Source organism: Maylandia zebra, linkage group LG13 (assembly GCF_041146795.1).
Source record: "Maylandia zebra isolate NMK-2024a linkage group LG13, Mzebra_GT3a, whole genome shotgun sequence".
Classification (NCBI taxonomy): domain Eukaryota; kingdom Metazoa; phylum Chordata; class Actinopteri; order Cichliformes; family Cichlidae; genus Maylandia; species Maylandia zebra.
The window spans coordinates 23,803,971-23,827,349 of NC_135179.1; the positions used below are offsets into that span (position 1 = coordinate 23,803,971).

Here is a 23,379-nt window from a genome sequence, read left to right on the forward strand (position 1 = left end):
TAGTGGTCACCAGGAGACCGGGGACTTTCTCAAGTGCCTAGTGGAGCTACTTAGTGTGAGATCTGCCGGAGGAAAAGGCAGAGGTCCCATTTCCACCTCAGCAAAATGAAATCAAAAGCCCCTGGGATTTGAGGCTGACCTTCCTAGCTCCCACTGCACTTGAGTGATTACTGAAATATAAGAGACGGGATGGTGCAGAGCTGAATTGTCACATAATCCTTAACCGCAAAGCTACATAATCGCCCGAATATGAATTGTTTTACATGAATTAACAATTATTGTGTACTGTAATTAACATTTGCAGTGAACTGTAATTTGGAGTCTTTGGAGCGGATACAAACACAACACACAAGAGCATTATTATTACAAAGAAAACAAGGAGGCCGAGTTGTTTCTGCGTTAGGAAACAATGCTCTGTACTGTAAAGTGTAATATGAGGCTAAATGCCAAACTTGTTTGTTTAACGTTTCAGTGAAAAGGAATTCCTTTGGTTCGCTTCAGACCTGCATGCATTTTATTGGGTTGTGTGGGATTTGGGCAGGAAACCAGAGCTAATGCCCCCTCTCCCACTTCAAACGGATGCCAGGCACCCTTAAATGTCATGAGGTGGTTAGAGAGTTGACGGAGGTGGGAGGGAGCGGAGATTGAGGAGTGGGAAGCTCGGGCTCGCTGGGTGGAAGAGAGAAATCCAGCCACAGCGGGCTCTTCTCTGAGCTTATCAGCATGTGCTGGATGTAGCTTTATCGAGGCTGCTAAGGCAAACCAGATGCAGCGTAAGCTGCTCTGTGCCACTATGTGTCAGGTACAGCCTGGGTCAACCTGAGGCGCCTCAGCAGAATAGGAAGAGGCCAGTATACATTTCAAACTCACTGCAGATGTTCCCGACTAGTGTACAGTAGAATGTAAGCTCCCGCAGCTCATCTTTTTGACTTTGAAGACTTTAGCAGGTCTCATGTTGTCACTTCAGTTACTCACCCAGATGGATTTCTCCTAATTTTTTTTTTTTTGTCAGATTGACAGCCTGCAGTAGTTTATAGCCGGGGTATCAAAGCCTGCGAGTGTGTGTTCTCGGGTGTGTTGGTCACTGGGAATCCCATGTTCTCTTTCCAGCAGTAGTGTTTATAGGATTTTGCCTCATTTTCTCCAGTGTTAATTTATTTCCATGAAGGCAGCCATGACACATTCTCTCCTCTGCCTTCTGTCTCTGTGTGGCTTAACTTTACTGAGCTATGAATTTCTCTCCTCGTCTCTCTACCCCGAATGGAAGAATAGGCTAGACTGACTTCAGTTGCTGCTACATGGTTATTTTGACAGCGAGCGTGATCATGATTTTTAATTCCTCTCCCACTCTTCCTCCCTTTCTCAGTTCTTTCAGTCTCCCACAGCCTTGCTATGAAGCTATAAGTGTCCACACCCTGCTATTGCATTGTTTTGTGGCTTTGGATAACTTCTCATTGTATTGTTATCCTTCCCAAAGTATGTCATTTTGGTTCATATGTGTCAGTGGGTAGATGAACATGTTGTGGCGCGGTTGACTTCAATTTCCCATGCCTGTGACTAAGCATTTCAAATCTCCAGCTTGCCAGTATCACGCTCCTCCCTCGCTGCGGGTCTGTTTGGCAACGAGAAAATACCATCTCTCTCATCATCTGGATTATATGGAGCTCATTTGGCTTTGATTGCAAAACCATTAAGGCACAAATGTGTCGGTGACTGACCTGTGACCTTTCTCATCAACTGACAAGCCAAACTGGTCTCATCACTCTTCCTCTCAGGCTCTTTGGACCCTTGGGGTCTGGGTCAGGGTTTGGTAGTGTTTTTGCTGTCTTTCTGTCAGACTTGCATGATCCACTGCCACTTTACGAGGGAGAACGAGGCTGAGAAATGAGGCATTTCCGGGCTCAAGGGTTTATTCCTACAGCACAGTGGATTACATTACAAGTTAGAAAGGGGATGGGGGGTGTGACTCATCTTTTTAAGAAATATTTTGCTCCGAACGCTGACCAGACGATCTAAGAGACAAACCTGTGCAGGCAGGATGTTTTTGGATGTGCCTGTAAATTAGATCACTTTTGTAAGACTATTTCCAGCCTTACATGTGTTTTTAAAAAGTTGAAGCATGCACAGTAATCAGTCTTACATTGTGACACCCTCAGTAACTACTCTGGTGGATGTTAAAAGAAATGCTTATCACATATCTAGTGGAGTGAAACTGTCAGACTCTGTGCTTCTTCGTTTTAGTTGAAAACAAAAGAGGATATAAAACAGGGAAATGTAGTCTTTTCTTGTCTTGCTTTTTTTTTTAATAGCTGTTCCTCCAGGCATACATTGAAATGCATTTCATGCTAATAAATACCAAAAACAAGCTGGTGCACACATGGTGAAAAACAGGCGTATTGCTATTTGATATTCTGAACTAAAAGGCAGCTGTCAACAACTTATGATGAATAGTGTCATCAGTACAGTAAAAACAACAAAAGACGACATGGCATCTCACATTACTGGACATCATATGGCTATCACCCTGCGCTGAGGATGGGTTTCTGTGCTGCCCACGTCTCCCCCTGGGCAGCATGTTTGCTCCAGATCACAGCTGACCATGTGCTGCAGGGACGGAGGGGAGGGGAGGGCAGGCGGAGGCTGACGAAGGACCACGACTTGAATGCTGGGGCCCTGCCGCAGGAGGTCGGTCAGCTCTCCGTGTGTTGAGTTGACCACCGACACACCGTTCACCTCCACCAATCTGATAGCAAAACACACACATGCAAAGATAACGTGTTAGATCTTTATTTCCAGTTATGTATGGAGAAAAAATACATCTTTGCAGGTAAATGTAAGACCTCGGCTTATGTAACACACAAAAAATGCTCTTCAAATCACAGAGCATTAAAACTGAAAAAGCTACACATTTACACAGAGCTCGTTAAAAGCCCTCTATTAGTTTTTCTTTATAGACACCCAGGTTAAACTTAGAGCAGCTCCTTGTATTTTTTCATTAGCTGTGTAAAGAGCATTGGCGCGAATGCTGCGATAAAGGAAGACAAACAGCGAGCCTGAAAGACTCTTTTCAGCTACTGTGATTCTGTCACACAGACTTCTTTTTCCCCTGCAGTATTGTTTTAAATGATGGGCAGTGTCTCTAAGCACAGTTCGTACTCGCTGTAATTCTATAATTTCTTAATTGCATGAAGTTCTTTTATCTGTTCCCTCTCACTCTCTTCTGCATCCAAGTATTGCGTTATGTTGCTTGTTTTCTGATGGGTTGCCATCGCTACCACGCGCAGAGACAGAGTGAATGAAAGAATGGGTGAAATGAGTAAGATGCTGAGCTCCGCTCTCACTAACTAGCGTGCATTTATGAATACGTTTTTTGTTTTTGTTTGAGTCACCTGTCATCCACACAGAGCTGTGAGTTGTCCACCTCGACCACCACAAGTCCGCTGCCTTCCCCATAGCGACAGGAGAAGCCGTAACGGCCATCAGGGTTCTGGTTCTCCTGTACGACCAGCAGCATGGCCGGACGCTGCGGTGACACCAGCTGGCTCAAGCTACCAATGGGTGAAGTCTTCTTTCGAGCCTTTTCCTGAAAGCAGAAAAAGAGCGTATTCCTTAAAGCAAGCAATCAGAGACAGCTTAGAGACAGATGGTTGAGATTTGAAGGCATTTGCAGTGGAGTGATACAAATTTACTGCAAAATCTGCAGCGTCCCATGTCTCACTTACAGTAAATAGATACACAAACCCTGAGTAGTGAAGTCTCAGCCACAGCTGATTTTCAGGAAAGTTCGGAGAAGATTAATACCACTCAGTAATACTCATTTACAGACGGCCTCCGGCTTCATCATAGATTTTTACAAAATAATGAGAGACCATTCTCAGTATAGGGTTCAGGTTTCCTCTTCTTCCTCTGTGTAGGTTGCCAGCTATACAAGGACTGACTTCCAAACCAGCTTCTGTGCCAGTGAAACATGAAGCTAACTCAGTCACCATTTTCTTAAGATAAACTTTTAACTTCATTATTTTTGTTTCTTAGAAAACAAACTAAAAAGATTACAGATATCATGCGTGGAAATCTACGGGAGATAAAGGCCCAGGCTGCGTCAAAGCCAGGAGACCACCAAGATGTAATGATTAGCTTGGGAAGTGATCGCACCACAAGTAGCTTGCAGGGATCCGAAATAACTTGAGTCCGACCGCTGAATTCCAATGTTCACTTATCCAGCCTCTTGGCATACTCCCCTCCCCCCCTGCATGGCGTGTGAATGCCTCGGAGCAATGGATGCCGCTTTTTCGGGGTCAGGGGTCAAAGCTAAGGCTTCTCTTTTCTTCAGACAAGTGGGCCAGACAGGATATATCCACGGAAACGCAGCCGAAGCCCCTCGAGGAACAGACTCTAATGCCCAGCGTTTTCCCTCTCGGCTTGCTCCGTTTTGGACGCACGCCAAGAACCCGAGGAATTTTCTCTTCATATTCTTCTTGTTTACCTACAAAAGCTGATCAAATCCCAGCCTACCTGAGCCAGACATGGAGCACATCTCCTCCCCCACCAGACACATGAGCAGACCAAAAGCAGGCAATTAAAACACAAACAGAAAGATCACAAAGGTCATTCAGGTGGGAATCACTCACACGTCTGCTCGGCGACAAGAAATATTGCCGTATATTGCACAAATGCGACCGTTTAAAACATCATCTGTGAAAGAGTTTTGTTTCAGAGTGAGAAAAGATTCTCTGACAGGCTAAATAACATAGACGCTAAGTAGTAGGGATTATATTTCATTTGAAATGATGGGTGTTAGTAGATCTACATTCAGTCCTGTCACTGTGAATGCAGATGCCCTGGCTGTGCACAGAGCAGATGTCTTATGGGAAAGAAAATGAGGGATAGAGAATTGGGAGACACTGTGACCACACTGATAAACCGCAGCTTGTACGATGACTTTGTCTACATAAAAAGCGGAAACACACTCTCCGTTTCCTAAACTCGTGCATGTCACTGCAAAAAAATAGAAATAAAAGGTGGGAGATTCTTCTCAAAACGTGACCCACGCTCAAAGCGCGACTCAAGCCTGGGTGAAACATAATTCTCCCAACTTCCCCACTTTAATAATCTCTCTGAAGTTTTTGAGTCGTCCAAGCTAAACTGCTTATTTAAAGTCATTTCCTCCATTTGTTGTCGTTCCCCTCCTCCCTTCGCTCCGCGCCTCTGTTTCTCTTTCGCCTTCCCCTTCGGCTGCTTTATTGATGCTCTCCAGTTGCAATAGATCCGGGAGATTAGACTGCCGATGATGAAATATTTCCTTATTGTCTGTAATGTGGGGCAGTCTACAAGACCAAACACAAGGCGGTCTGTTCCTTATTTGAACAGCAGCTCTATCAGTTCCCAGGCTGCTCCTCAGCTCTGACCTGTGTGTTAACTCTGATTAGGTCATATGATAAACATTAGCACTGCTGCTTTTCCCACAAACTCACCACCTAAAAAAGCGTTGCCTTGGGGTGGCAACGTGACACGGGGCACCTTTCAAAGCCGAAGCCGCGCGTGTCCTTTCATGGCACCTCGTTAGGGCTTCTCCAGCAGGATAAAAGGGCCACATTAAAAAAAAAAAGTGGGCACCTCGGGGGATAGATGGAGATACTTTTACACACGCTGGCCCGTTTCGCCACTGCTCTCTCCAAGTGGCTTTTGTCACACGCATTCCATTGTTGGTATGGTCACAGGCTCTCGAATGTCAGCGCTAAACATCATTTCTCAGGGGAAAAAAAAGTGCATGTTCGTACAATGGATTTCACTCTGCATTGTGTACTCATTCTCACAGCGGGGATAAGTGCGCAGCTTAATGAAACAGAGCAGACACTGTGTGTCACTCAGAGGACCAAAGTTAAGAGTCTCAGATATTGGCCTTCCACTTCAAGAGGCCAAGACCACCCCTCCCAGTGTTGTCTAATTCAGTCACCAGTCGGATCAAATGTGTGAACGTCACTTGTTCTGCAGGTAAATTTATCCTCTAAGTCTGGCTTCGATTTTTAGGGCAAAGGTCAGGAACACGAGTTGCTCTGATATGGTTAGGGACAGCATGCGCAATGGCATGAAATTCCGAAAGCTCCAAATTTGACCTTTTTTTTCTCCAGTAGCATTTTATTATCCCATACCACGCATGCCTTTCTCAATATTTAGAGTTGTTTTGGTGCAAACATCAGCTTCTCATTGTTTATTTTTAGCAGTCAAAACATTCTCTGACTCAGACCATAGAGCTTTCCCACATATTGGTGTAACTGCAGTTCACATGCTGTTGATTAAAGTCCTGCAGGCCTTCGCTGTGCCAGTTAAACTCTACAGCAGCACTAAAAATAAATCGATGAAAGGTTCGTTTTATCAGCAGTACCTTAACGTGGCTTTCTTGCAAAGCGCTGTGGAGCTGAGCCGCCTGTCGATTGAGATGCACGATGCAGATTTCCTCCTTAAACACGTGGCAATTCAGTTTCATCTTTTCCAAGAGATGAACCTCCAACTGCCTGAAAAGCAAAGGAACCACATTTCGTGGAAGTTCAAGCTCACATACACAGAAACAAATGTGGTTCAGGTAAATGTCATTTACTACAGTCTCAACAGATCATTAACTACTACAACAGGTGCTTGTATTTCTAAATTGTACTTTGTCTCTGGAAGGTGAAAAAAGCTTCTTCTTTTTTTTAAGTATTTGTGTCGTTAAATAAGTTGCTAATTAAAGGTGATGGTCCTCCTACTTCTGCTTGTCAGCTGTGAAGTCGGTAATGTTGTCTCTGAGGGTCTGCAGGTTCTGCCTTTTGTCTTGCAGTCTTCTGTTAACCAGCTCCAGTCTCTGCTTCAGCTCAGCAGAGCCAAGTGCATCGACATTCGTGTCTCCATCCATGCTCTTCAACTCTGAGCAAAAAGCTACCAGGCCATGATGGAGCTCTTGGACCTTTTGGGGACGTAAAGATCAACCAGATCACGATGTTTAATATTAATTTAGTACAATAATTTTAGTGTTACGCATTTTTTAAACACAGATATGGACCTGACGGATGACATTTTGTAGTGAGGCCACTTGTTGGTTTAATTCCCTGATCCGCTCTTCTTTAGCCAGCTGTTTGCCTCGGATGTCATTGTTAATGTTGTGATTTTCATCAGGGCTGTTCTCCTCTGGACTGTCTTGGGATGCAGAAGCAGTCGGTTTATCCTACAATTGAAAAAAAAAAAATCATACAGAAAGCTTTGTTTTGGTGTTTTTGAGTTTTATGCTGGACTGTTTATTATGATTGTTTTTAATCTACCCTTTTAACCAAGTGCAGTTCCAGCTGACTGCTCGCTGCTGCTGCTGCAGATGATGATGATGATGATGGAAGTAGAGTCCCAATCTGTTGATCTGGTGAGAGCTCCTCCGGCGAACCTTCAAATTAAATCATATATTTAACACGTTTACTGCGTAAACAGTATGGCTTAGTGTTTTTGAATAACGCTCAGTGAACCTTGCTTGTCTTTTAGTGTGAAGAGACTCTTGTCTTCTGTCATTCCCAGCATCTTGATGCACGAGTCCATAATCTTTCCCACTGTTGTTTCCTTCGGGGTTCTGAGATGAACTATTCGCTCTGACGCTGAAACACAAAAGTAAATCACAGGTAAAGATGACTCCTGTTTCATCCTCAGTGTCTGTTGCCTATGCAAACATAATTGAATATTTAACATTCACATCCATTCATTGCAAAGAGTGCAGACACTGAAGATCTTAGCAAACTGAGCTTTAGTACTCACCGTTGATAGTAATCTCTATTAGTTGAGCACTCCTCTGCCCTGCGTTGTTTAGGCTGTTGTTTCTGTAGCAGAATTAGATTACCAGGTTAAAACGATGAATTGTTTTTGTGTTTGTTTTGCTACTTTTTTTAAATTTCTGGAATTCACATTACATGAGTGGCTTCACCTCAGCTTGAAGGAACGCCGATTTGTATTCAAACAGCTCACATGGGGAGAAGACTTGGACTTAGTCATTGACACCAGCGTTGCAGTGAATGTCTCCACATCACCAGGCCCCAATGATTCTGTTTAAAAAGGAAAACATCAATAAATTACATTGTTACATTGTTCATTGCATGAATTATTATTTGACATAGTTTGACATAGTAACTATACCGAGCAATGAGTCGATTCTCTGAGTCACCGTGCTGGGAGGGTGAAGCTCATTATAAATGGCCGACAGCAACTTCTCCCTGTCCTCCACTGTGCTAATGTGGAGGGTGTCCAGAGTGTTCACATCTACAGACGCCATGTCTGCACCACACAGATTTGCCTCTGCAACAAGCATTTATTCATGTATCAGCTGATTTTAACAGCCATCAATAAACTGTAAACGGCAACAATCAAGACCTGAAAATCAGGTATTGTTAAGACATGTAATATTCAAAATGCAATCAAAACACATGCATCATATTTTAGAGGGCAGATACTATGGATAGTAGGCTGTTTGATTTAATCGACAGGACTTTCTTGAAGACGTTCCTCTTTTTATGCATTAGACACTGACATGTTTCAGTTTTAAGAGGTTTAATACTCTTATATCCTCATCTATTTTTCCATCTCAATTTAATAGCATTCATTAATTACAGTTTATTCCATCTACACTAAAAAGAAACCAATATGCATTGTCAGTAGACGGTGTTTTACCTTTGATGAGAGGGATACACTTTTGTAGTCCAGTACTGGTAAACCACTGGCACACCTCTTCAGTGTTCAGATCCCTGAAAGATTTGGCCACTTGCCTCTCTACATCCTGGGGAGAAGGAGAGGCTAGACAGCTGCTAACTTGTACCAGATTATACAAAGGCGTGGAGCAAGTGTGTGAAAACACACCACACAAGTATATACACTCAAAAAAAATGACTCTTTGCCCTCATAAACAGGAAGCAGTAATTTTAAGTAAAGTGCAACTGAAGTACATCAAAGCAAAGGTTTATTTATTCAAATGGTTAAATATTAAGAAAATAAACCCATGCTTGATTCCATTACATTTAACGATTTACACTGTACCTATGTAACAAATTCCATGGGAAATTTACGTGTAATCAAATTACTTAAAGTCAGCATTTTGGACATTCATATTTTTTGAGTGTATAGCATTACACCATACACACAAGCATCTATAAACCATTGGTTATGAGTTTTGGCATACAGCTGTGTACTAAAAAATGTGTATATCTCTGTGTATTTCAACTAGAATGGTGAATTATCCAAAATGAAATCATATTTTTGTATTATTTCATATTAAATCTCCCTGATATAAGTCTTGCACAAATCTGCTTTCCAGCAAGTTGCAAAAATTTTGTAATAATTTTCATACACTTCTCTTTAGCAACTCCTTGCTGTAGGAGTTTTATTATTTTACCTTCTTCTTTGGAAAAATAGTTTTTCCCAAAAAATGTTGACTGTTGGGGTGTGTACTTGGGTGTGTACTGAAAGCATAACTTTCGGCTTTATTTTGATATTATCTGACTAAAGCATGCGCTGCCCACACATATGGGCTTCTTGCTATGCTGCAAGTTCACATAAACAGCCATTACTGTGTGAAATAATTTTGCAAGGATGGCTGCGTTATTGGTAGTATGACTCCTCTGATATCATCTAAGTGCTGCTGCAGCTGTGTTTTGGCTCATTCGTTTTCGCTTCAGTCAGTTCTTTGCCATGAGGAGCCATGATGCATCAGGCACAGCTCAGGCCAAAACTTAACACTCTACAATACTTTTACGTTCTTTTGTAATCTTGTTCGTGCAGTTACCACTTCTACTGAATTGCAGTCGTACCGATCTTATCTGTTTGTTGTTGTTCTTGTTGTTGTTTTTTATTTGCACAGATCAGATCACTTTATTTTAACTTCCTAAAACGATCTGATTACTGTTTGAGTAGTTGTTCTGTACTGTTTTGGGGATTTTGGGGGGTCTTTTTTCAGTCCAAACAGTAGTAGCGGTTGGAAAATCCTGAGAGCAGGAAATGACGCACAAAGACGATTGTGACTCAAACATCTGGATGCAAAAAAAACAACAAAAAACCCCAACAACAAGTCAGTAGGTGGTAAAACATCAAGACATAACAATGAAATTCCAGACGTGTATTCATCTGAATCACAGCTTTAATGGAAATTAGTATGACTACGTTGGATATAAGGGTTTGGACATATTACACCAAAAAGACATATTTGTGTGTTTAACTGTAAACATGTTTTTTGTCAAAGACAATGAAATGTTTAGTTAAGTGGGGACCCTAAACACAGGGTTTTGTGCAATTGTTCCCTTAGTCAGATTTTTTGTCTTTTTTTTGTTTTGTTTATGACATTCCTGGAAGAAAAACCTACAATGTCCCCTTCAAGGAAAGCTTTACAGAGTAACTATGATTAAATATATGAAGTCTGCCTCTTCTGTGGGATTTCCCCATTATGTTGCATGACACAGCAAAAACAACATATTAAACCATGCAAATAATCCATAGCATCAGCACTTTTATGGCGCTCCAGCGTGAGATGTGGCTGCTTAAGATACAAGTTGCACAATTGCTTAAATGACTGTTAATGCCTGGAGATAGCAAATACCGGACGTGAGTGATTGGCCTTGAAAAGAAATTGTGCTCTCTTGTGTTTCGGCTAACACGTAGATTGCTAAGGATACAAGCAATCTTGCTTGGCAAATCCTGGACACAAAGACTAAAATCCTGAGACTATTTGTTGAGTCATTGCTTTGACAGATCAAGGGAGCTGGGAAATATAAACAGAGTATATTCTATAATTGCAGCAGCTCTGGGCTGTGTGCTGATGCCACCCTGAAGGCTCGGCTTTGATGATTTACAGTACCTTCTCGGAAAAGTTTCCATTCTGATCCTTAGAATGAGGCATATAGGATGCTGTGCAAAATACACAAAGAAAAACAGATGAGCTTCTTGTAAGGTTGTGTTTCTAATTAGTTGGAATAGTAGTATTATGTAGTAACAAAGCTTGCTTGGCCATATTATATTACCAGAATCACCGACAGTTATTCGTCGCTGTCTTGGCGACCCCTCCTCTTCATGGCGTCGATCTGTGGTCTGAGTTAAACCGTGGAAAGTGGCACTCCTAGTCAGCCTGTCCTCGAGACTGCACGAACGAGTTATCGGCCTCTGTCAAGGAAAAAGCAGATTCACTTTACAGACAGTCTGTAATTTTGACTTCATACAGAGCATCTCTTGAGCAAAGGTCAGATATCTTAAAGTAGATGCTCTGTATATTACCTGAGTCTCGTTAAGCAAAGATGGAGACTATAGACTACAGAGTATGAAGCAATCATGAAAAAAAAAACTTTGGTTGATAGCCTTACCTTTTGGTGAGCAAATGTAGCCATCATGGTGGTGTGAGGAAGCGGGCAAAGTTCATGCTTGAGAATATCTGAGAAACTTGAGTCTCTGTTGGTCAGGTCATCTGCAAAGAAAAAGTCAGTCAATAAATGCAAAATTCATTATTAGAGCTGTGTTTTTGTTTTGTTTTTAAAAAGAAGAGGAAGAAGCAATTCAATCAAGTCCTTTTTCTTCCTTTTAAGCAAGTGTGTCCTTTTTTTGGCGCCCAGGTCACCAGGTTTACTTGCAGTGCTGATACTGGACGCAGCTAGATGGAGTTGCTGGGCAACACAGTAAAGTCTGTCTGGTTGATGACATGTTTCTCTGACAGCCCACGTTCTTTCCCACAGAAAGCGCATATTCTTCTATTTTCCAAATGTCACTTGGTCAGCGAGCAGATATGTTTATTATCTGCTATCATAACAAGCAAGATGAATGAGGCTGAGAATATGACATCAAAGCCTGGCTTTTTCAGGCAGCACAAGGCAGTGATGTGATTGTGACTACTCTGACTTAACTATATGTTTTGAGACTAAAGTGTCAGGACCCCTCTGAGAACTCAAAAACAGTAGTCTGTTCAAATAGATTACAACAACACAAAAATCTTTAACGCGTGTTTTTCATTTCAGGGGCCTGTCTCTGAAAGGCTGGTTTGACATGGATTGGGGTTCAGATGGAGTCAGAATCAGATAAGACAGCGTAATTGGTTTATGCGTGTCAGCAGTGGAATCTTGTCTGAGAGCTGGAGAGACAGTGAAGTGCATAGAGGGGGGGCAGCGAGCTGGCACTCTCTTCATCACCTGGCTGCTCTTGAGTCACTCTGGGAAGGATCAAAAGTCTAGTCTGCTGCAAAGCAGATTCAGAACACTCAGTGCAAAACACAACCGCCTTGACTTGAACAGCCACCTAAGGAAAGTGATGAATCTTGGCTTAATGCGAAGACATGTAGGAGCACCATCCTCTAGCCGACCTCAGACATGACAGTGTGTCTTTGAAGTGCTGAGAAAATCGCTTCCAGTCTGAATCCATGACTTCTTTTCACCATGAATGGCAGAATGGGCACAAGATGGAGATGTGTCTGAGAATGGTAATGGAGGGTAGCTGTACCCCTCAATGCCAACCAAAACAAAGGACAGGGAATTTGGTGCAGGCTGAGGGACCCGGCCTGATGTTGCCTTAAAAGGGTGAAAACTCCAACAATGGAACGATGAACTTCATTCCTAGTCTGAGTCGGCTCCATCGGGACACGTCAAAACGCAAATAAGATGTCTTACCCTTGACTGGTTGGCACAGACAAACACATTGCATCCTTGCACCCACACCTGCAGACACACTAAACGCTCCAAGTTTGTGCGTGACAGAGTTTGGCAACTGTTTAAACACACACACACAGGGTCAGTGACAAAGCAAAGCTTGAGATTCAGAACTTTTCAGCACATTTATGTAATGGATAGGCAAAAGCGATGCTTATCGTTTCCAGTGTTATTGTCCAGCTCTGGTTTGAAAAGAGAGTCATCTCTTTGAGAGAGGGAGGAGAGCATGCTGAGTCACAGGAACCCAAAACCTGGGAACGGCTTGACCAGTTACACACTGGGAATACACACACAATGGCAAAAAAGAGATTCCAACAAAGGGGAACTTCTGCAACTCCCCAAGGAGGCTTTCGAGGTACTGTAACCGTGTCAAATAATGCCTGCAATTTTAATGTGAACAGGGAGCTAAGATCAAAACCACGAGGCAGCACAGGAGCTTTAATGGTTGGATGAAGAGAATCATCATCTGGTGTCATTTACCTCACACCTAAGTTTTTTTTTCCTAAAGCTTACAAAAAAGGTTTAAACACAACCACTTGCAAGTTCATGTCATCAAAACTCACCCAAGTTGTGCTCAGTAAATGGTAACAGATTTATTCCAGTGTTGAAGCTCCCTGTGATAGAGAAGGAAACAACAACTTAAATCTGCTTGAAATAAAACACGATAAAGGAAACACATACTTTTCTTTTGTTCTTTCTTTCTCTTTTGCCTCATTGCCAACTTTATATTTAGCTGTGCTCTATTTAGCTGTGTCAGCTCGTTACGTTGCAGGATGGAGCGGATGCAGAGCACGAGGCCGCTGATGCAACTCTGACATTTATTATTTGCATCTGTGCCTTTCCTTCTGTGATGCATCAAATGTGTTTTATGAGATCAGTCTGCAGTGCATTGAAAGTCTTACCTGGACAGAGTTTAATGCAAAAACACGAGATATTTTGACTTTGGAGTATGCAACATGGAAACAGGACTGCTTTGGAGTTTTTGAAGGGACACTATTCAAAGCTAAGCTAGGTGGTCTCAGTGTTTTGGCCAGGCTGGGCTGTGCTACCTCACCACTGAAAACCAAAAAAAAAAAAAATCCTTTGATATTTATCTTCTCATCCAACTAGCTCCTGGCAGAAAAGGACTAACTGTAGTGTACATTTAAATAGAACTGTTAGACTCACTTTTTTCCTGAAGCTCAGGGAGAGGAGCCACCTGGAAGGTGGTTCGGAAGAGCTCACCCTTAGTTTTCTCTTTATTTTTAATTGACACAGCCTCTCTTTGTTCTCCAAGCTCATCCCTAAGGCCCCTCTCAGGTTCGACTTCACTATTGGCCGTACTCTCAGCCAGTACACATACTTTTTTTGGCTGCTCAGTCTCCACACTCTTTGTTTTATCCTCGTCCTGGTCACACGCAGCAACGCTTCCGTCAATGCCAGTTGTGTGTGTCACACTTTCCTCTGAATTCATTTCAAAGAATTTATCAATCTCTGCAAAGTCAGAGGGCGTAGGTGGAATCAGATTGATGACAGGTGGTGTCAAAAAGTTTTCAGGATCCAACTTGCTTCCAGACAACACTTCATCCTCTTGCTCATCATCTTCTCCATTGCTAGAAGTGACTGCTGCTTCAGCCTGGGGCTGTACAGAGAGTGAAGACAGAGGCTTCAGCCTTTTCTTTTTCAGAGCTCTTGAGCAGGCATACACAGAGCTTGCTGAGCGAGACATGCTGTTCCTCGGGGTCAGAGAGTCCTCATCAAACAGGCTGAAGTTAGTGTTAACTATTCCCAGATCCTCCACTGTAATCTGGATAGTCTCCTTCTCACCTGATCCCCGTTGATCCGAGTGTGCATGCAGAGGGGCCCCATTAATCTTTTTCTCCTGCTTCCTCAGAGGATCCTTTTCACCACGCAAACACGAGCAACAGAACAGCCTGCCCGAAAAACATTGAGGGCTCTTTCTCCACGGGCACCTCCGAGCTCGTTGTTTTACTGCATTTGCTTTTGCCATGCCTGTGACTGGCTGCTGATTATACTACTAAGCACACTTATTTCACAATAACCAGCTCAGCTTCTGTGGACTGAAATAAGACAAGAAACCATCCCGTCCTTTGGCATAAAATGCTGCTGTGTGATAAAAGCCATAGTGCCTGCACTCAGCACAAACACCCGGCTACAACATATGTTGCTTAGCCACCAATTCATGCTCCTCAGCTTAGGTGAACACTTGAAATGAATGCTTGCCTTAATCAGCATGCTTTGATATGATAAGCAGTTCAGATACACTCTTGTTTCAGAGGACCTCGGTATTACAGCGGTGCTCGTCACAGCCTCGTAACCTCCAGTGGTGCCTGGCACCGTGATCTTGATACCTGATACATCAGATCGGATCTTGGGGCAGTTTTGTCATGTTTAGAGCAGTATATAGGGGTGTTAGTGAAACATATCAAAGTAATATCCACATTGGCCATGACCCAAGGTGATGAGATGATAACTTTTTTTTAATGGTTTAGTATGTCTTTAAATATGTTGTAAATGTATGTGTACATATATGCATGTATATATATATATATGTATATGTGTGTGTGTGTGTCTAGTGCAGATTGTTATATTAATATGAGGCAGTGTTCAGTTTCTCTGGAGGTCATCAGTCAGCGTGTTTGGACACAGGTGAGAATATGGGCTTGCGGATGCTTGGCTCATACAACCCGTATGGCATCAGATGACATTTCCTTCATTCCACAGGCCCAGTCCTGTTCTCTGCTACTTGATAAATCATCCAGCATCAGCTTAAAACCATTTTACCACACCACCCACATCGAAGGCTTGTATGAAAAGATGATATGCGTGCTTTTTTTCTCACGCCCATACAGTGACGGTAGAGTGATGGGAATAATTACTCCTCCCTGAGTACCCACCTCTCACCTTTCCTGGAGCGAAAGGAAGCCACTGCTGTTTGTTTCTTTGACGCTGTTTCTGTTTGCGTCTCACCTTTCAAGTTTCAAGGTGTTTATTCACCTACAATTAATGAAATCCCAGTTTAATATTCTTTTTTTTTATCTGTGATAAAATTAATTGTGTCGACCATATTCAAATAACAGGTTCAACCCAGTAAAGCTCCAATAAAACTGGATTTTTGCTTTTGGTAATATTCCAGAAATTATTATTTTTTTAACATAAATAACAGAAGTTTGAAATGATTTCAGTGTGAAGCCAGTTGACTATTGATAGGCTTAGCGCCAAGTTGAAGACTCTTTGTTGCTTTCTGGTGCTTTTATATTGCATCACTCAAAGACCTGCATGGTAGTTTCTACTGGAAGAAAGGTAATCTAAAATAAGCACCCTGACTTTTGCTTTTAGCTGCAGATGAGAACGTATATGGTTAGTTTTCCTCAGACATGAATATGACAGCAAAGCTATACAGCACAGAACCAAGCTGAGAGCTACTGGCTCTATAGACATTAGACAAAATGACATACTTTCCACTGTTTTGGGGGTTAAAGATTTACGAGAAAATAATCTAAAATCAATATAAAATGGCACAAATTGGTGTGCATCATCAGAAATATGCAGTGCTTTTATGAGGGGAACTAGAAAATAGGGTCTCTGACATAATCACTATCAATACTTCAAGCCCAACAAAGGGGGGCAGTGGAGAGCAGATGCACAACGCTGACAGGACAGAAAACAGAGCCCACCACTTCTTAAAAAGGACCTCCACTGGCATTCACAAGTCTGGATAAAGTTAAACCACACAAGTGCTTTTCATTCGCAGCCTAGTGCGGCTGGCTTTTATGATATCTTGATCTGGTATTTGCAAGAATATCAAGTTTTGTCATAATCCTTTTTACATGTTGTTTGAATATACCTAAGCAGTAGGGGAACGAAAAGATATATGTAGGATTAATGTTCCGTCTCCTTTATATGGGTTGTGTTTGAAATTAGCTGAAAATCTGCGACCTTACTGGCAGATTTATGAAAAATGAGTTCCTTATGATGAATGCTGAGAGACAGTGTAAGTGACAGAGCAGACAAAGATGAATGCTTTACAGCTGCTACAGCCTGGGGCAAAAAAGTGGGAGAGATGACTGAGACAAATATGGAAACCCAACAGTCTGCACTCCCTGAGTGATGATATAAATTCCGAGCTACTCTAATTATTTGTCTTTAACTTTGCCTCTTGGGTTTGTTTGACGTTTTCCTTACATTCATAAAGTTACATCACTTAGTCCTCATCGCTCTCTGTGAGTTAGCCTACATGTCCAGACATAGGTCTGTGAGCATCTGAGCATGCTCTGAGTGTTTTTTTACTGGCCTCGCAACCAGAGAGTGGTAAACTCTGGGCATCCCCGAGACAACCGTGAAGCCAACATCAACACTAGCCCGCAGCACTGGGAGGGCGCCTCTCTAAAACGCCCTCACCTCTTGCTCGGCTGCGTTTCTGTGAAACATGTTGAACATTTCCTGTGACAGTCATGTTTCCATACACGTAGGCCCTGTGTCCATACTGTGAACATGACCCTGTTTGGTCATACAGAGCACTCACACGCACAAAAAAAGGAAAGAGAAAGAGTATTTTTCGTGACTCTTTTTCAAAGAAAAGGAGAACGGTTCAACCGGTCCATAATTGCATTTACTAAACAAAACGGCAGTGTGAGTCACTTTCCAGGGGCAAAGAATGTCACATCTTCCTGTAAAATCAGGATGAACGGAGTGAGTTATTTCATCAGAATAACATCCACTGAGCTGTCTTTATATTGTGAAGGATGCTGAGTGGCCACACAGAGGCCAAACAATGTGGCGGCATTCGGGAACCATCGATGTTGGGGGAGGTCTACAAAAATAATCCTATTCATTCAAGGATGTTGAGTTCCTAAATCAACACATTGCAAACTCTGAGCCTTTTCGCCATCGTGTTTCTCTTCAGCAGATGCATCCATTTTGCTTACGTAAACCATCCTGTTTGTGCTCGCCACCACCAAACCTCTTGGAAGTCATACAGAGTGAGCCAAATATTTGCAGTTTCCCCTGTGGCTGATACCTAATAGCATGAGAAAAGAAGTTCAGACGGGGGAAGAAAAGGGCAGTGACCTTGAGAACTTCTGGGCTGAACTTTCCCCTCCATTCCCCCCTCCTCGCCAACCAGCGCTCCTCTCTCTAATCAATTACCGTTGGCAGTCAGGAGACCACCAGTGATTAGCAACAGCAAGGCAGACGGGGTTTGGCGGGGTGGGGGGAGTGGATTGCGGGATGTGTGAGGCTGGGAGAGTGGCATGTGGGGGTGGGTGGAGGGGGGAAGAGAAAAAACTTCCTCCGAGCAGCTTTGATCAAAATGCTGCCTCAAATAAAGCGTAATGCACACCCCCTGGTTTAAATGATGCTTGAAGAGCTTTATTTATCCACGAGAATGAAAGATGACATCCTTTTGTGTCCCGTGTCTCAGTCAGTTGCACGTGAGCAGACGGTTGTAGATCCCCGATATTGTTTGCACTCCCATCCACTCAGCTGAGACTGACAGACCCAAGACAACAACAGAGAAACACCACATGTAAACACATATCTTTTTCTTTTCAGTTGTTCAGGTCTTTGAAGCAGGAGGGAAATAATTTACAGGCTCCTTTTTTTTATGAGAATCTGCGCCGTTCCCACGCCCAGTGTGGCAGGAAAGCTTAACAAAATCATTTGTCTTAGATTGGCTGATTGGCTGTCTGGAATCTGAGTGTGTCTTTGACGGTGATTGAAGTTTAATTTGATGAGAGGAACTCTCCCACCATACCCACCCACAACTGCCCTCCTCACACTTTTACTCATTTGCTCTCGATTTCTCACTTTAATCCTGCCGTGTCTCCCCTGTGCATTTATAGGTTTATCCATTTTTATAGGGCGAAGGTAAGGCTGAAGGAGAAAAACTGGCTCACACGGCTGTAAACTGCAAAAATGTTTGTGTCATTAATCTAAAACAGTGAGAGAGCGTTTATGTGTCAGGAGTAGGGGTGGATGAGAGATATAAACAGAGAAAGATTAAATAGGGAAAGATAAGAAAGGAAAAAAAAGGGATAAAAGATAGAAGACGTGAGCAGGAGAATCGGGGTTGTAACTCAGCAGATTGCAGCGGTCTCACACAAACCTGCTTTACACAATGTGGCTTCCTCTGGAGCTCTCTGCGGCCAACCTCTTTCTCCAACTCTCCCTGCACACAATTAATGGCATTATGAGCAGTACTGGAAAGCTCAGCTAAACAGTTGTGTCTCTGATTTTCCCATGGGAACACCATTTTGTGTTGAAGCCAAGCTCTCTGAAGCAATACAGTTATCTCTTTTCACTGATGTGGTCCGGCGGGAGCTACGCTGTCGAGATAGCGCGGAGGAAATAAAGCAAGAAATAAAATTAAGCTTTATCTGTAAGTTCAGATTGAGATACATCACCGGGGCAGTGCAGTCTGGACTCTGACTGGCAGTTCTGGAATCTGGTCCTTTTCATTGTATGCTGTGCTGACTTTGTCTCTGTCATGAGATGTTTTTCACAGCCGGACAAGTACGGTCACTGTGATGTCCCCAGCCAGAGCATCTGAGCCTCATCAGGCAGGCATTTCAAAGCTGCTGTCATGGGTATTTAGAAAGGGGCAGGCTGAGGACAAAGGCCCACTATTGGCAACTTGTCCATTTGTTCTCCCTTTGAGGTTTCCTAACGACGTCTCTGCCCTCATAGAAATCACTGCAAATTAATTTTAACACTCAGTGAAAAGACAGATTAGTGCCGAGATGGTGGCACAAAGGGTGTTAAAGACGACGAGGGGCGTGCTGGACCACAGGCCAGGCGAGGGACATGTTACCCACAGCTGCCAGCGTTGACCTATTTTCACCAAACCAGCTTAAAGATTTTTAGCATCCTCTATTGTGCAAAGACCTTGCAAAGCACACGCTGAAGTCTTATCTGCACGACCCCCTTCGGGCACCGTGCCCTTCGATGGCTCTCGTAAAGCCACTGATGGGGGTTTTAATTAAGTGTGGCAGGTGATTAGATGGTCCATATTTATCTGGAAGGCGAGGGGCAGATGTTGCAAGAGACGACCACGGGGTGAAATAGCTTCATAAAGAATGCAAACAAGAGCCCGAACTATTGTGGTGGAGACTTTAGTCACAGACACGACCCTCGCTCTTAAACCAAGAGAGAGAAGTGATTTCAGATTCAATTATCTTCTTTGCAGGAGGAAATGGTGAGCAGATGGCAACAATAGTCACGGGCCTCAGCCCGATCAGCGCTGTTCGTGGACGTCTTTTCTTTGCAACAAATTTACCGTGGCCTCATGAGGTTTTCATTGAAGTGTTAGCACTAGGAGGTGAAGCTTGCCAACAGGTCAATGGCATTATAGATATGACAGAGGTCCGAAGCTTCAGAATAATTTTAAATAACCCTTTCAGACACCGTGTGCGTTTTCTATGAAAGATTGGCTTTGTCTGTTCGCGTTTTGTTAGCCTGATTTTTTTTTTTTCGGAGGGGGGGACAAATTGTCAGCATGTGGTCGAGTGAGAAAAGTTATCCTTCTTAATGCTATGAGTCATCGAAAATAATATAAATTCTAGTTAGCCAAGGATTTGTTATTGGTTTTGACTGAGTTGACAAATTTATAGTTTATATAGTTCATGGGAGAAAGTTCTGAACAAAAAGGCTTGAAGGCAAGTCTGAATTTGTCTGCTGACTTAAGCTATCGGAGCAGATTAAGAAAGATATTTGAATGCTGATCAAGTTTTTTTTCACACAGATAAATTTCCTCCTTTTAAGGACACATAAATCAGATCTTTTTCTTTCTTTTTTTTTCGAAAGGCACTGACCCCTCTGAGAGAGCTACAGGCGAAACTTCTAATTAAATTCATGTCATGGATGAATGAGACGGGAATGTGTTTACTTTTTGGAAATAGCCGTGAATAAAACAAATGGGACCAGAGAGAAATCCTGCAACTTTTAAAGACTAACAAAGAGTAAAGAAAGATTCAGTGAGCTCTAACAGACAAGTTATGTGAAAGGCCGTAAAGTGCGTTACAAGTGTGTATACACCACACTATTATACTGTGTGTAGTCGTACTGTATACTGTAGAAGTATATCTGTCTTTGGTTTGTCTTAACAAGGGCTGAAATATAAACAGCAGCCAGTTTTCAGTGTAATTCTTATTGTGTATTATTATAATTGTTATTGTCTACATGTTTTCATTTTTTTGCCGTATGTCCATAGATAGTTCCAGTTAATGAAAAAAGCTCCATTACTTGCAAGTCTCTGCTCTGTTTCATCTTGCATAGGTGTCTGGGAGGGTGTGGTTCACATCAGTACAAGAGAACAGTAATTTGAGTTTAAGGTCAAAATTGAACTATAGGCGGATTTTTCTATATGTATGTTTTGCTCGGAGCAAATCTAAAAATAAATGCAGCCTGTCATGGAAGACTTTTGAGCTTGTTTATCCACTTTACTGTGCCAACCTGTCTGATTAGTACAGCATGTCCTATGCTACAAAGAATCAATAAAGCATGTGCTGTTACATCTGATATGTTATTTTCCCTTCTCTGGCACATTTCCCTTCAGGACTTGTAGTCCGTTCGTCATGTTTTTAACTTGTTTTTTTATTGCGTGTGTGCATGTGGGTGCATATTTAGCTGGATATATCTCAGGCTGAGGAGAAGCCCACTGAACACTGGAAAACAAACAAAAGACTGCACAAAATCTTTGTCCAAGATGTTAAGGAAGCAAAGGGAAGGGCACTTGAACACTTTTTTTTCTATGTCAGTCTAACAAAAAAGCTACAAAAGCGCCACAAAGGCCGCCTTTGAGAGCACAATATTAGAATTAATGACTTTAGCAAAACCCTGGAAACACAATGAGATCAAATGTACTGTGTACGTATAAATCACCTATGGCAGGCACCCCGTGTTCACGCACATTTGCCAACATTTGAGGAAGCAGGGCTGTGATCGTTTTAGTCTTCATGGACTGAAGTGACGACAGAAACCTGAACCTTCGGCTGAATTAAAGAGGAGGCAGCACAATAGTTGCTCATTTCCTGCTTCCTGCTTTTCAAATGACCACAAGCGCAAACTTGTTGCGGCGATCAGAATTTACATGACACAAGGCAGCTTTTTTTCTTCAGAACTCGCAGCGTCCTATTATCAAAAATGTTATTTATGTCATCCTTGCACAGGAAATGACATGTTGGAAAATTACATGTGTGGTGGTTTATCTGCTATAAAAAAACTGTTTAGAGGGAGAAAAAAACTATCATTTGTCTCAGATATCATCAAGATGCATACGTTTGTCATTTCCACTACATCTACCGTGTCCATTGTTCAGTCACCTGGCATGCTCTGGAAACTTGGATCAATTTGGTGTCAGTGCTCTACGCTGCCACTCGTATAAGCTCCTCGGGTGTGAGAGAGGAGTATTTGTGTTCTTTTCCTCCTGTGCTGAAGGTCCTCTCAGGAGGCCATTAATGCTGAATGTCTAGTCATGCTAGACAGCAGCAGGCTGTTTTAGTACTCGGGTTGCTGAAGGTTGCTCTTTCACCTTGACCTCAGTGAAACAGGAGACCATGAATGCTGCCTTCCTCTGTTTCTTCAGATAGCAATATCAGGGGGTTTTTTTACGTGCTATATTCTTTACATTTTCGAGTGTATGTTGTTCTGCGGCTCCTTTTCTGTCTTTTTCTCTCTAGGTCCCCTTGTTGTTACTGAATGGAATAAAGGATTAAGCCTCTGGCCTCTTATATTCCACTGTTTGTTGTTTCAGCAATATTGCTGCTGGGAACATGCGCTTATTGCCTCCAACCTTTTTTTCTATGACAAGCAGAACACATTTCTAGCTATACAGCAACTAGTTTGTCACCAGACTTGCGGTAGAGCTTTAAGAGAAATGCTGACATCAGCAGTGTGAAACAGGGTCTTGACAGCCAGGCTCAACGTCTCCCTAAGGCTGTTGGAGCACAGGAAGCTAAAATCCATACAACTTTAGCAAATAGCAGACCGCTGTGGCTCTGAAATAGACAGCAGATCAGATTGAGGGTCAGCTGGTAGGTCAAAAGAATGGAACAGGCCCATGGTGTCAGTCTGATTAGGACTTATATTCTTTCACAAAACCACATCCACGGCTCCGCCTCGCCTCATTCCGGGGCCTGGGTCGAATGCCGGGGAATCTGATGGCAGACAGGAAGTCCTTATTGTACTAGCACAGAGATCCCGGAGCCAGACAGCATACAGGAGCGATGTCATCGATGGCCAGGCCCGGCATATCTTTGTGCTTGCTCACCGCGTAACAAAGACGTAAATAAACACTGTTACCCCCACTGGTCTTCAACTGTCATTTCAATTAGGCAGAGTCGTCATCGAAAGCTGCGGCCTCTGTTTTTCGCAGCCACGCCATTACCTCTGACCCCTGCGGCTCGTGCCCGAGGTGATTTTCTTTATTAGTCCATGGGGTCAGTATTTAGCCCCGTAGCCATCAGTAGCTGGCTGAAATCTGCAGAGTCAACACTCTGCCTTCCTGGCTCTTAGTTGCATTAGCACACTGAAGCCCCACAGCCCTTCCACTCCCACTCCGCAAACATCCTCCCTAAGGCCAGATAACATCTCTGTCCTGTCCATTCACGAGCCAGCCAAAAGCCTGCGCTCTGAACCCGGGGAGCTGCACATGTCGATGTAGGGAGGCTTTCTAGGAAGCCTTTTCAATTAAAACGTGTGAGGC

General features: G+C 42.9%; 1 protein-coding gene across 1 annotated transcript; it reads right to left on the minus strand.

Annotated features, from left to right (window-relative positions):
* Window positions 1-1,934: 1,934 nt before the first annotated feature.
* LOC101470155 (uncharacterized) lies at window positions 1,935-22,926 on the minus strand. The gene is made up of 18 exons (XM_076891987.1): window positions 22,894-22,926; window positions 18,784-18,846; window positions 13,845-14,556; window positions 13,241-13,291; window positions 11,349-11,449; window positions 11,013-11,151; window positions 10,850-10,899; window positions 8,677-8,782; window positions 8,146-8,304; window positions 7,937-8,054; window positions 7,771-7,832; window positions 7,488-7,613; window positions 7,293-7,408; window positions 7,037-7,198; window positions 6,744-6,940; window positions 6,383-6,512; window positions 3,390-3,583; window positions 1,935-2,743 (listed from the first exon to the last, which is right to left on the minus strand). The coding sequence occupies exons 1-18, from the start codon at window positions 22,924-22,926 to the stop codon at window positions 2,509-2,511; spliced, it is 2,754 nt and encodes a 917-aa protein (XP_076748102.1). The 3' UTR covers window positions 1,935-2,508.
* Window positions 22,927-23,379: the final 453 nt, after the last annotated feature.